Genomic DNA, 13296 nt, shown 5'->3' with positions numbered 1-13296 from the left:
AGAGTAGTAGTAGACTGTCTGATTAATATCTTCTAACACTTTACTTTGATGGGTCCACAACATACAACATAATGACTACAAGAAACTTAGCAAGTATATGTCAACTTATTCTACACACTCTAAATCTACCAGTCTATTCTTAGAGTTATATATGTAGCTGCAAATTAATGAGAATTAGTTGACATGCAGTTACAAAGTTACTTATATTTAGTAAAATGTCTAAGGTGGACTATCAAAATAAAGGGCTAATGGGCTAATGACCTAATGACGGGTAACATGAATGATAACGTAATTTTTATTAAAATAAAATAAAATAAAGAGAAATTAGAAAGTGAAATATTTTACGTTAATTAAATGTTGACATTTTAGATATTTAAGTAAATAAATAATAGGAGGTAAAGTTTTGGAGCAAGTTTTGTTTCACGTCATGAGAAAAAATGTCATGTTATAAGAATACATTACACTAACTTCTAGTCAATCAAAGACGAGTGAACTTGGCCCAACAGCTATTATGTGCAGCCATTAGTATGCACACAGTGTACTGATACATGCAGACACAAGGCAATAGTGATGAGTGCGAGACACAGTAAAGCACACTTGAAAGGACAGTGTGCCCACAGGGGACAGAATCGACCCTGAAGGAGCAGAACAACAGCAAGAAAGACAGATGGAGAGGAGAAAAGAGAGCGGATAGTTGGCTGTTAGCATCAGCTGAGGTGAAATCAGGATGAATTGTGAGCAGTCGGACTTGCCTGGCCCCCCTTGGGCTGGTACTTGATGTTGTCAATAGAACCGATCTTGGACCTGACGTTCTTGAGGTCAGGCAGTGGCTGGTTAATGATGCGCAGCTGTTTGGGTGTAGTCGCCGGGGATTTTGGAGGTGTTCGGATGATGGCCACTCTCTTTTCCTGGGACAGCAGGCTGAGAGATTTGGGAGTGCCCGGAGTGTGGGGAGTACCCGGAGTACGGCAGGAGTAGCTGGGAGGGGTTCCAGGGGTGATGGCCGTGGACCCGGGTGTGCGGGGTGTGGAGGTGCCACTGCGAGCCGAACGGGAGCGAGCGGTCTCTACGCCTGCAGCGGAAACACACATAATTTGTTTAAATGCTTGGAATTAGGGGTAACACTTTATTCCAATAGTCCACTTTAGACATTCTGCATAATATCTTATAGGCAGTCTTTTTTTTGGTCCACAACATACAACATACTGACTACTATAAACAAGTATATGTCAACTTATTCTACTAACCCAAAACCTACCCTAACAGTCTACACTGAGGGTTAGTAGACATGTAGCTGGAAATTAATGAGAATTAGTTGACATGTAGTTACAAAGTTAACTAATCTAATAATCGGAATCTGAATGTAGTTAAAAAGTTACTTATGGTTAGTAGAATGTCTAAAGTGTAACCAAATTAGGAAGCGCAACATCAGCAAACAAATGTGAAGATGACTAGAGTCCATTAGTGACAGTATTGTGACAGTAAAGACATTTATGACAGTAAGAAACATTTATAACAGTAAAGACATTTATAAAGCTACCAAAAAATCTACTTTCTTTAAAGAACTGTTTTCATTTTTAATAAGAAGAACTGTCTCTTGAGCACATAATCAGCATATTACAGTGATTTCTCAAGGGTCATGTGATATTTTAAAATACATTCAAATAGAAAATAGAAAAAACTTTACATGGTAGTAGTATGTTTCAGTATTACTGCTTTTATTGCATGTTTGATTAAATATTGTGGACCTGCTGAGCATAAGAGTCTTCTTTCAAAAAATCAGAGACTACATATTTTTAAATAAATATTATATTTAATATTAACAAATGCAAATATTATATTTTAATATATATAACATTTGGTCTTACTCCAGATTTTTTCACTTGTTACGTATAAAAAATTATAGTATAATAAAAATGCAATATTGCTTTTCAAGCAAGTGTATTGTTTTAAAGATTTTTTTATCTTTTTACTGGAAAACAAGTGAAAAAAGACATTTTTTGCATTTGTTTCAGACCTTTGGTACCCACTTTAGATGATGATGTATAAAAACATTTTTGATGGACATTTTGATGGCACAAACACACAGTGTAGAACAGTGTTTATACTCACATGCATAATGGAAAAGGCAAGTGTAGACAAAAAAGTTGGGGTAAAAATGTATTTTTATCTTATGAATAACAGTGCCTAAAAATTATTCGACCTTTTGTTAGTTACATGAGTGGAGCATTGTGGTTTTAATGCTATAACTAAATGTGCATTGTGGATGAATAACTTTTAATGGCACTGTATTTTTATGGTGACTGTATCCCTGCACAATACAGCTGGTATGAAAGACCGACATCAAACAGGGTGAAAGATTAGGGACTGATACTCTATTACCTGTCATACTATGAGACCTGCCTGTCCTGTGCTCTGCTTTGACTTCAGTACGAAATGCTACAGGAGCAGGGGAAGAGAGGGGGTGAGTATATAGTGAGTATAAGTAAAAGAATGACACGAAAATTCAGGAACGTGTCCTAAAATAGATCCGAATATGTCCAAAAAGGTTCAAAGAAACACTTCAGATTCTTCAGGCACCTAGCAAAAACAGTTTAGATTAAAGCTTCTTTCATTCATTTTGCAGTGCAAATTGGCTTTTTATGAAGCAATATGCAAACAAAAACCATGCAATATTGATCAATTGACTAATCAAATATAATAGAATAATTCAAATGAATGATAAAGTCTAATCATTGTCAAATATTAGAACATTATGCGGTTGTACTGTATTTGTATTTAAAAAAAACAAAGATGCATATTGCTTATATGCTGCTTATTTTTAATTTTGTAAGCCACATTAATTCAGTATTGTGCTATAGATGTTAGGATGTGCATAAAATAATAGTTTCTTTGACATTTGCCTCCTAGGTCTGATTTAATACAAAAAATAATTTCTAACAACAATGCCTCTTACATGTGGGCCTGCGTGGTGCTGTGGACCCAGAGCTGGTAATGGAAGTGGAGCTCTCCTCATGATCGGCCATGTGTGGGCGGCGAGTTAGTATGGATGCTGGCCGTGGAAGGGACGACCTTTTCTCTGGGCTCCGAGAACCACCATCCTGAGAACAAAACCAATAATCCTGTTAGAATCATGGTCAACTTAATGGGATAGTTCTCCCCAAATTAAAATGCACACCACCTCATGACATTATTTGAATTTAGCTTTATCTCTTCTAATTAACAAAATGTTATGTAAAATACCTCTTTATAATTCATAACACTTTAACAAATCATGCAGATTTGCATTCATTTTCACTATGAGGTTAACAAATTTTAGGATGGCTTGCTCTTTGGAACGTTCTAGAAGCAAATAGTTTTCCAAAACATCTCGCCCCTGCTTACCTTTACAGCATATGAATTTAGTGATACTTGAGGGCCCGCTGAGGAAGGGCGGGGCTCATAAAGATCTGCCTCCACCAACGGGCTCCTTTTATTGGAGGAGCTGGCCGAGTTCGGCCGGGCTGGCAGCAAAGCCTCTGCCCGAATTTTAGAAGTGGGGATCTTTGTTAGTGTTGTGGGATTGGAGGTCTATGATGAGAGGAACACGGACAGATGAGCCATTCATGCACAGTGAAAATGAAACCAAAAACATGAGCAGAAGATGATATGAAAACAAGGATGTTTAACCAAACAAAATGAGCAGCATGTCACCACACATTTGGGGATACAAGGGAATTTAACAGAATGCATAACTACTCAGAATTAAAGATAAAAAAACACAGAAAATAAAACGTCTAGTTTCTCTGTAGTATTAGTACATGGACCATTAAACTGCTTGAGGGGCACTATGTCTCACTTTAAGGTTAAAGGAAATGAGGCAAAACGGTCATGCAAACTTGTAAAACAAACACAAAAAAGATATGAGATGGGATGAGCAGGCAATATAAAGAGTGGAAGCCAGGGAGGCAACTGTCACACCAAACTCTTTTTTTTCTGTCACACCGAAGGATGCTTTTTTCAATTTTTATTGTTAACTACCCATATACTGAATTCCTTTTAATACATCACTGGTACCACAAAATATGGCATGACAAATGACAAAATGAAAAACAGGACCTTTGGTATGTTTAAGTTTAATTAAACATCTGTGTGAAATGTACTGAAGTTAAAGGGTTACTTCACCCACAATTTTAAATTAGGCTGTGTTTTACTCTCCTTCAAAGCATGTTTGCTGTATAAGTTTGAAAGATGTGAAATAAAGTGTGTCTTCCTCTTACCACAGCCAGCTGAAGTGGAAGACAGAAATATATTTATCTTACAAAAAAATGGATTCACTAAAGGAGAGTCGTGTGAGGAATGAGTTATTATGGATACCTGCACTTTATTTCATATCTTCTGCATACAGCAATACAGCAAACCCGTTTATCCCTGTAGAAAGGCCTGGAGGGGCCTGGACAGTTTTTAATATAACTCTGAATGGATTTGTCTGTTCACAAAAGTCACATACACTTAAGATGCTTCAAAGGTGACTAAATTTAAGAACTAACTGATATGACAAAAACAGGCCGAGGTGAAGTTCGTTTTGAGATTGTTTCGGCAATTAAAACAGCTCACAAAAGCAAACTTTCTGAGGGAATTTGTTTTGGCTTCTAAACACCTTTGAGCTACTCTTGGTCTATGGTCATTAGCCAATCAGTGAGAATGTTCTGAAACTCCACCTTTGTTGACGCTATATTTTTTTTCCCAGTTCACTTTTCATTTAACGTAGGTCAGACAGGAGAACAGCATCTACAAGTCACTAGCAATATAAATACACTGTGTTAAATAGCTGAATTGCCACAAATATATTCACACCTTTTTCGACCGCTCACCTAAAGACTTTAAAGATTCAGAGAAAGCATTTAATTCCTAGAAAGAAATTGCAACAAAGCTAGGTGTCAAGGACCTGGAGTTATGCAAAAAGGGATGCAGAGAAACATCTGAGATAAGTTTTACAAAAACCATGAAAAGAATGAAAGGAAAGAGTAAAGATATAAGGTAGCAAATACCAGGCCTACTGCTCCTGTTATTCTTTCAAAAAACCTAAATGAATTTTAAGGTATGCAGTAGGCCTACATGAAAAACATATATTAATAAACCTTGTTTTTTATCCAAGTGAATAATTACATCACAAAAATATCAAAAATTTAATTTGAATATTCGAAAACAGAATATCGTCACACAGCCTTTAAAAACATTTATTTGCCACCAAACGAAAAACGAATTCGACCTTCATCTGAAGTTGGGCCTTAAAACACGGGCTAATTTAAATTGTTTTTGTGAATTAACCCTTTAGATTTAAAAAAATACACCAAAAAAGCCAAGCCACAGTTTGTGTCTTTCATTATTAATAATTGCTGCTATTTCTGAGTACTTGGGCCAATCTCTTTTATACAGACTGGAGTATGTATTGACGACCTATTTTAATTGGGATCATATTATTTGTATTTGATTCAAATCTGATGTGATTCTTACAGATGCTCTGTCTCTGGAGTGCCTGGCCACACTGAAGGGCAGTCGACCATCTGCAGACACTGCAATGAGAAAGAGAAAAAGAGAGGCTGAGGATGATAAAGAGAAAAAATACACACTGTGGCCATGACCATGAATATGCGTGTTATATGTTCTCCAGTGAAAATAAAACAAACTGAACACAACACACAAGCAAATTCACTGCAAATGCAATCTTGCATACAAAAAAGCTGCCACGTATGCATTAAACATAGTCTTATCTTCTAAAAACAGCTTTTGTATAATTAATCAACACTTATTTTGTAAATCTGAAGAGTGCAATGTGGCAGGTATGATTTGTTTAACAGACAGTGCTACCTCAAACTAACGGCATCAGTTGAGTTAATGTTGGTAAGTGAGCTTGTCAAATGTTACAAGTAACGAAGCAAATAAAAAATGCCACAAAACCACAGTGTTTAACTTTTCAAGCAAGGTACAGATGGCTTACTTGTAACTGACCCTGAATCTTAAACTGGGATTTTTGATTCACTTAACCGCCATCCAGTAATTTGTATTTAAATTCTTAAGCCAAGATATTTCTAATTGGGATATTTAGGATCAAAAATGAAACTGACCATTACCCACAGCTAAATATTTTGTAGCTGCTGGAAAGCTCTGCTCTGAAATTACTTGGCACAGAATAACAGAGAATTTGAAAATGAACTGTATTACATAAAAGGCTGTTCAGTAAAGTCTAATTGGGGCATTGCAACAGTATTTCAGAGGTCCAACATAAATTCAAGCACAGTTCCCAGAAATCTAATGGTGGAACTTCATTATGGCACAGTGAGTTCCTTTCCTCCAGATTTCTCTTAACTGAGCGGCCAGAACTCACTCAAACCACCAGTTGCCTGGCAACCAGTGCAACTGGTTCCTGGATGTTGTATACAACAGAATAGAAATGTTAGAAAAGGAGAGGAAGTAGTGATTACTCTATACTGCACCTCATAAATTGTCACATTTAAGACAAAAGGACATCCTTTAAAATTAACCCACAGACAAACAGATGCACAAAGTGATTGGATGCACCACATTTTCACAATAGTCAATAAGCAGTGTTGTTTCGAAAAGAAAAATGTGTGAATAAGCATGGAAACTGAAAGAACACATGCATACAACAGAAAGAAAGTTCAAGCTATAAGAAGATGTAAACATTATAAGCAAAACAATTAAATAAAACACCAGTGAGCCTCATTACAAACAATGTATGACCATACAACTTGTATAACTTATACAGCTTGCTGTGTAAAATACATAAAAAGAAAAATAAATCAAATAGACAAGCATCACATATAAAACAACATGCCAATGCCCATGTTTGCCAGCCACATTGCAAACAGCTTGTGACAGAGATCACCTGTGGGTTTCCGCTTAACACACGCGTGATGTTGGGTAGGTCTAGGGTGCCTTACAGTAGCCTTTAAAACACTCTTCCGGGAAGGAGAGCACGTCTGAATATCAGATTTTTTTGTGAGCTCAGCCTTCTTAATCACAGCTACAAGAGGGAGACACAGAATCAAGGACAGGCACAACAGCAGTACAAATCAGGATGATAGGAGATACAGTCACTCTCCTTATCAATGATCAAATAATGTTTCAATTAAACAGTAATAAAACAAAGATGTAAAAAAGCAAATATGATGAAATTTAATTAAAATTAAATAAAAATTACAAAGTTTTACATTTCATACATGACATCTAACCAAAGTGAAAATAAGCATAAAGATCTAAACATTCAATTTGTTGAAAAATGTGAAGGGAAAATAAGGCAAAAAAACTGAACATACAAACAAAACAAAACACAAAGTCACTTCCAGCAACAAACACCTTTTTTCTTCTTCATCTCATCCTTCTGGAGTGGTACTGGCTCTTTGCGAACAGGTTTCCGTTCAGGGGTGGTGATCCGTCCTTTGGTCCTGCTGCCTTTAGCCCTCTGTTTCGCTGTTTTTTCCGAGGATGGCTTCTTGACAGGGCTGATTACTCTGGGAAGAGGCTCAATTTTCTCTGTGGCCATGCTCTTATCATCATCTACAGAGTACATGAGGTGAAACAGGCAAGCTACTCTTATATCAGGCTGTAAACATGCATTTACTTGACATCCAATACGGCCCTCACAGATACCTAAAATTCTGTACTGCTGTATACTGTCAAGCCAACTAATATACAAAATATAGGAAACAAGTTAACTTCAAGACAGTTCTGAAAGGTTTTGTCATTTGCTGAGCAAATTTCATGCAAAACAGATATTAAAATCACACCTTGAGTATCCACCCAGGAGCTGTCTAAGATGGAGTCATCAATGGTAGTTTCATCTTTGTAGTCATCATAGCTTTGGGTTGGGGCCTCACTCTCTGGGACTTCTATCTCTTTAGCTGGACATACAGGAGACTCAACAGGCTCTGGAACATCTACAACTTCCTCCAAACTGGGAGCCTCCATCTCTACTTCCTGTGCCATTTCCACAGATTCCTCCTCCTCTTCCTCCTCTTGGAGGAGCTGTGGATGCTCCTCCACCGGGGGAGCTGAGAAGCGTACACTGTGTCCAGAGACTTCGCTTTCATCAATAGTCTGCACTACTGTAATAAAGTCATCTTCCACTGTCACTACTGACTCAATTGCAGCTCTAGGCTCAACAGTGTCTTCTGCAGCTTTAGCCCCTTCCAAGACATCCTCATCTTCCAATTCTTCTTTCTTAACCACTTTTTCCTCCTCTTTTTCTACCACAACTTTGTCTGGTTCAGTTGCGTCTACCACTGGCTTCTCTTCCAAATTAAAAGATGGTTTTGGTTCTGGCATGACCTCATCAGGCTCCTCAGCAAGCTCTACCTCTTCCTCTACTTCTTGAGTTACTGTGGTGTCAAGAGGAGCCTCATCTGTCTTGGAAGGAGTTGGCTGAGGTTTCTCCTCAGCAACTTTCTCTTTGAGGGGCTGCACTATGTCTTTCTGCTTTACCTCCTGCTCAGAAGGTCTCTCCTCTCTAAAATACTTCTCAAAAGACCCAACAGGAGACAATCTATTAGGATCTGTTTTAAGAGCTTCTTTCTCACCTGGTGATCTAGGTTTTTCAGTGTCACTAAGATGCATTTTTTCCTCGTCTGTAGCACTTTCTACAGAAGATGCAGGGGATGGTCTGATGGGCCGGGCAATTCTATCCTTCGCAGCTCCAGTGAGCTGGTACACATCCTCAGCATCTACTTCTTCATAAGCTTCTTGATGCACAAGGTCTGGTTTATTCTTCACCTTCTCCCTGAGTTCCTGGAGCTCCCGTTCCTCCTCTACACTCAAAGGTCGGTCCTCCATCTCCAGTTTGCGAATTTGCCTCTCATAGTCAGCTATTTCAGCTTCAGTTTCAGCTGCAAGTTTGGAACCTGCATCAAGATCAGGCTTTGCTTCCTCAAGAGTAACCATCACCTTCGGTGTGATAAAGATTTCAACTTGTTTGTCTAACTGTCCTTTCGCATTATCAGGTAAAGTTGGGCTCTTCGTTTCCTCCAAATGTTCAGTCTTCAAAAGATCAGACTCCTCTCGATTAGTCTCTACAGGAGGTTTTTCAGAAGGTGTACTTTCAGTTTCAAAGGATTCTTCATTCTCCGGCTTTTCTTCTTCTGATTTTGAGTGTGGTGTAACAACCTCTGTAGGTTTCACAACTTCAGTCGATGGACACTCTTGTTGACTAAATGCAACCAGACCAGTTTCCTTCTCCTCTGATATCACAGTGTTGAAGATTTGAGGAGATGAGTCCATTGGACTGTGCACATCTGCAGGTGATGGCATTGGACCAGAATATTCACTAAAGACACAATATCCTTGCTCCTCCAACTGCATTTCTCTCTTTGGAGCTGTCTGACCCTGGTCACCTTTGAATAAATGTGCCAAAGAATCACTTACTAGAGAAGACATGTCCATTGGGACAGACTTCCTTCTCATAATCTCTGGGTCTGTGTTGTCAGATGTCAACCTTGATCGAGTACCTGCCAAGTCCAGCATTTCAGGCAAGTCTGGGGCCATGACTGTGCCATTCTTATAACAGCCCTTAGCTTGAACAGGGGATTCTGGAGACTCTGACTGTGGACTTGTCTTTACATCAGTGACTGTTGCTGTGGGAGGTGAAGATGATGGAGTTGTGACAGAGACAGTTGTCTCCAGGATCAGTGGTGGAAACTGAGGGATCATCTCTACTGAGGGAGTGGTGACAGGAAGGTAATCAGCAGATTCATCAAGACTTCCACTAGTATGAGACATGATGTCAGTGGCTAACGGAGAGAAGTTTCTAGGACGTCCTTGGGCATCACCGTGTTCCATTGACCCAATGGTAATATTTAAAGAGTAACTTCGTTGCTCTAGCGCCAGTTTTCCAGGAGACAATCTGCAGTCATCTCTTCTGTCCACAGGTAAAGCGGTGTGTAGTGTGTCTGGGCTACTTTGTGGAAGATCTGGTTGGACTTCCAAAGAGTGTGTTTGGGCCAAGGTGCTGTAGCTGATTTCAGGAAGTGGTAGGTCACCAACAGAGTCCTTCTGTTCTTCTGATTTAGTACTCAGCTCATAATAGCCTTCTCCTTGAGACCCAGAGACATCTGTCTTAATTGTAGTGGTCTCAAAATAAGCAGACATCCCAGATTTGTCCTTCATGTCCACTTCTGTTGCTATTTCCATTGGTTTGTCTTCAATTTGCCCTGGTTTGAGCTCATGGATATTGCTGTCGCACATTTCGGTTGAAGGCTGCTTCACAGCCCCACTTTGTACATTAGGCTTTTCAGTTGGAGCATCGCATGGTTCTTTGGCATGACCCTGGTCACTTGGAGGCATTTCAAAATCCTCCATGGGGCATGTTAGAGCAAAGGGGCTTTCTGGCATATCTGTGTCTCTGGCAAGGCTCTGGTAAGATGGGAGTTCATCATCTAGATGCATTGCAGATTCAGTGAAGTCCATTCCAATGGGATCTGTCCTTTCATTTTCTGGTCGCTCTGCTTCCATCTTCACAGCTGAAAGCAAATCTCAAGTAGTCTGCATTGTATAGTATTATTAATAATTCAAAGTACAATATGTTTGCCAGGCCAACCACCACACAGACAGGCAAAGCTCTTGGTCAAATGAACTTCCACTGTCAAATAGCAGCAGCCGATGAGATACACATACCAATTCAGTGATGGTGTGATGGCATGGATATGACAGGACCAGCATGCAGACCCAGAACATTTAATGGTGCGTGGATGAGCTCCAGAAAATGAGAATGAAATATCCAAGGAAGTGGTCCGAACACGATACTGACGTCATTACACCAGCAGCGAGATGAAATAGCTGATCGAAAAACTTCTGCCAAATACATATTCAGAGATTATGGAAAATGCATAGTGATTTTCATGTTCACATAACCAAATATTACACATACACATGTGGCTATAATTGTCTTAAATTGCCACTGAAATAATACAGTGTTTTTAATTATTCAAAACTGTTCTGCATTTTGCATAATAAAAGGAATAAAAACACTTATGTAAACCATGTGAAGTGACAATGCTTTGAAAGTAATTTTAATGAAAATGAAACACAATTTAAATTAAATGAACAAGCTTAGCTTTTCAAAAGCCTTTGAAAATGAAGCATAACACAATATCACAAAAACAGAGGATTCTCATTGAATCCCACATGTAAAAACGCAGGTGTTTTGTTGAAGCATGCAGCAAAAATCACCCACAAACTGGCAATGTAGCTGGCAAATAAAAATTAACTGAGCAATGGATAACAATATATGGAAGAGGTCGACCTGGCAGCAGAAGCATCAATAGTGAAACAAGCAGTAAAGTTCAGAAAAAGCTTAATCAGATAGCTAACAGATGGCAGCTGCTCTGGGAAAAGCTTTAAGTAGAAAGACATTGACAGACAGACACACAGCTCTGGCCACAGAAGCTGGTCACCATCAAGCCTGTGTTGCCTTGCAGCATCAGCAGATAGAGGAGATATTTGAGCCATCCACCCACATTCCCTCAGAAAGCTTTCACGGTGCTTTCGCTTTGCTTTTTTTTGTGATGGGAGAGAGAAACATGCAGGTTGTGAGAAGGATGGACACACCTTCTGCAGGGCTTTCTTGCCCCCCTGCCTCCTCAGCTCTCCCATTAGGGGCCTCGTCGGCAGCAGTAACTGCCTGTGTGTGAACCTCAGCCTGCAGGCCGAGCAGAGCCTGGGCCTCGCCTATGACCTCTGCCCGCTCTAGGAGCTCAGATGGGGGTTCCTGCTCAGGCTCCTCCCCACTCCACTGCTCCTCCTCCTCCTCTTCCTCTAGAGCTGCTGCTGTTGCTGCGGCTTCTGAAGTCTCCTCCTCTTCCTCCTCCGCAGCTGAGAGACTCTCTATGGTCTCCTCTTCTTCATAGAGAGGGAGACAAGTGGAAACATCAAGACTATAGACAACACAGACTTGGGTTATTTGGGAATAAAGAGGTGGGACACTTTCAGCTCTATCAGTTTTGAGGACATATCCAATGCAGTAAATGGCTTTTGTAAAATGTACACGTGAAGTTATCTCTGACCTTGAGTATATGAAGTAGTGGTAGATAGACATGAATAAGGAATGATATATCTACTTTATCAGCTAATGAAAATCTGATTCTGCACATACTGTACTGTACTGTATTTTATTTGTAAAATAAAAAGAGAACCGTTTTACAAAGAACCATTTTTAACGTATTTACTAAAAGAACAATCAGTTTTAATCATTCCGCTTTGTCTGATTTGCTCTGTGACATGCATCAGTTGATTTCACTTTGGCTTTGTGAAGAATAATTTTCATTAGAAGAGCAAACAGAAACAATATTGTGCGATATTGTGGGTAAAATGAAGCTTGTATTCAGAACTGCTACCTACATCCAATAAAATCATGCTAATATTCAACAAAAAATCAATCTTGCTTAAGTGATTGTACTTAAATCAGTTTTTTGACAATATACAATGGTGATTGGTTCCCTATAGGCTGAAAAAAGAAAATGTAAAAACTCTAAGGAACCAGATTATTCATTTCCAAATATGTACCTCTCAGTTACATTATTAATGCTTATTTCAAAAGTTTATGACAAATAGTCTACATCAGCTCCTTCATTTGTTCAATTTTAGTCTTGAACATGAAAATATGACTTGCACAACACACATTTGCACACAATACTGTGTGCATCTGCATTGTCTCTGTTAACAGAGACTGAACAAAACGAACAGCAGCATAATAATGCCGGTCAGGGAGTTATTGAGATGTCAGTATGAATGTGAAACTGGGGATGCAGAAATCTTGCTCAGAACAAAGCTTATGATGTAGTTCAGTGAGAGAGAGAGAGACAGAGAGAAAGAGAGATAAGGAAAAGCAACAGCCTCTGCTGGGAGCCAGGCTAGATATGGAGACGCAGACCACACCAGGTCATATCTCAGCAGGATGTTGCAGTGGAACGAGGCATGAGAGAAGAGAGGGAGATTTTTATTTGAGGGAGAGAAAAAAAAACAGGAGGAGGACAAATTGGCAGCAAACTCAATGTCAAAATTTAAATTTCACTCAATGATCCTGTTATTGCATTATTTTAGTACTTTTAAGGATGCAACACTTCCTACTTTTAACACTAAAAGTATAAATAAAATGAAATGAAATTAAATTAAATAGAATGTGTAAAATAAACTAATAAAAGTATAAAAAACTAATAAAATTGACCAAAGCATTTAACAAAACTAAAATTAATAAAAAAAAGAAAGCTAATTCAAAATATGATTTAAATAATAAAATAGTATGTA

The 13296-nt window shown here is 38.8% G+C and overlaps 1 protein-coding gene across 24 annotated transcripts in view; it reads right to left on the bottom strand.

Moving 5' to 3' along the window:
• Nucleotides 1-13296, bottom strand: part of map2 (microtubule-associated protein 2) — a 91245-nt gene that overhangs the window by 8740 nt on the left and 69209 nt on the right. For 11 of the 24 annotated variants that reach the window (XM_043248488.1, XM_043248492.1, XM_043248497.1 and 8 more), the window contains 9 exons: nucleotides 11602-11892; nucleotides 7791-10514; nucleotides 7360-7560; nucleotides 6890-7027; nucleotides 5497-5555; nucleotides 3385-3570; nucleotides 2957-3101; nucleotides 2383-2439; nucleotides 753-1072 (listed from right to left, as the gene is read on the bottom strand). In XM_043248488.1, the coding sequence (XP_043104423.1) occupies nucleotides 753-1072; nucleotides 2383-2439; nucleotides 2957-3101; nucleotides 3385-3570; nucleotides 5497-5555; nucleotides 6890-7027; nucleotides 7360-7560; nucleotides 7791-10514; nucleotides 11602-11892 (4121 nt within the window). The remainder of the gene's footprint in view (nucleotides 1-752; nucleotides 1073-2382; nucleotides 2440-2956; nucleotides 3102-3384; nucleotides 3571-5496; nucleotides 5556-6889; nucleotides 7028-7359; nucleotides 7561-7790; nucleotides 10515-11601; nucleotides 11893-13296) is intronic. The other 13 variants (XM_043248501.1, XM_043248506.1, XM_043248510.1 and 10 more) reach the window with 4 other exon arrangements.

Source organism: Puntigrus tetrazona, chromosome 9 (genome assembly GCF_018831695.1).
Source record: "Puntigrus tetrazona isolate hp1 chromosome 9, ASM1883169v1, whole genome shotgun sequence".
Lineage (NCBI taxonomy): Eukaryota > Metazoa > Chordata > Actinopteri > Cypriniformes > Cyprinidae > Puntigrus > Puntigrus tetrazona.
The sequence above is the reverse complement of the archived record's forward strand: the minus strand, read 5'-3'. Positions and strand labels throughout refer to the sequence as shown.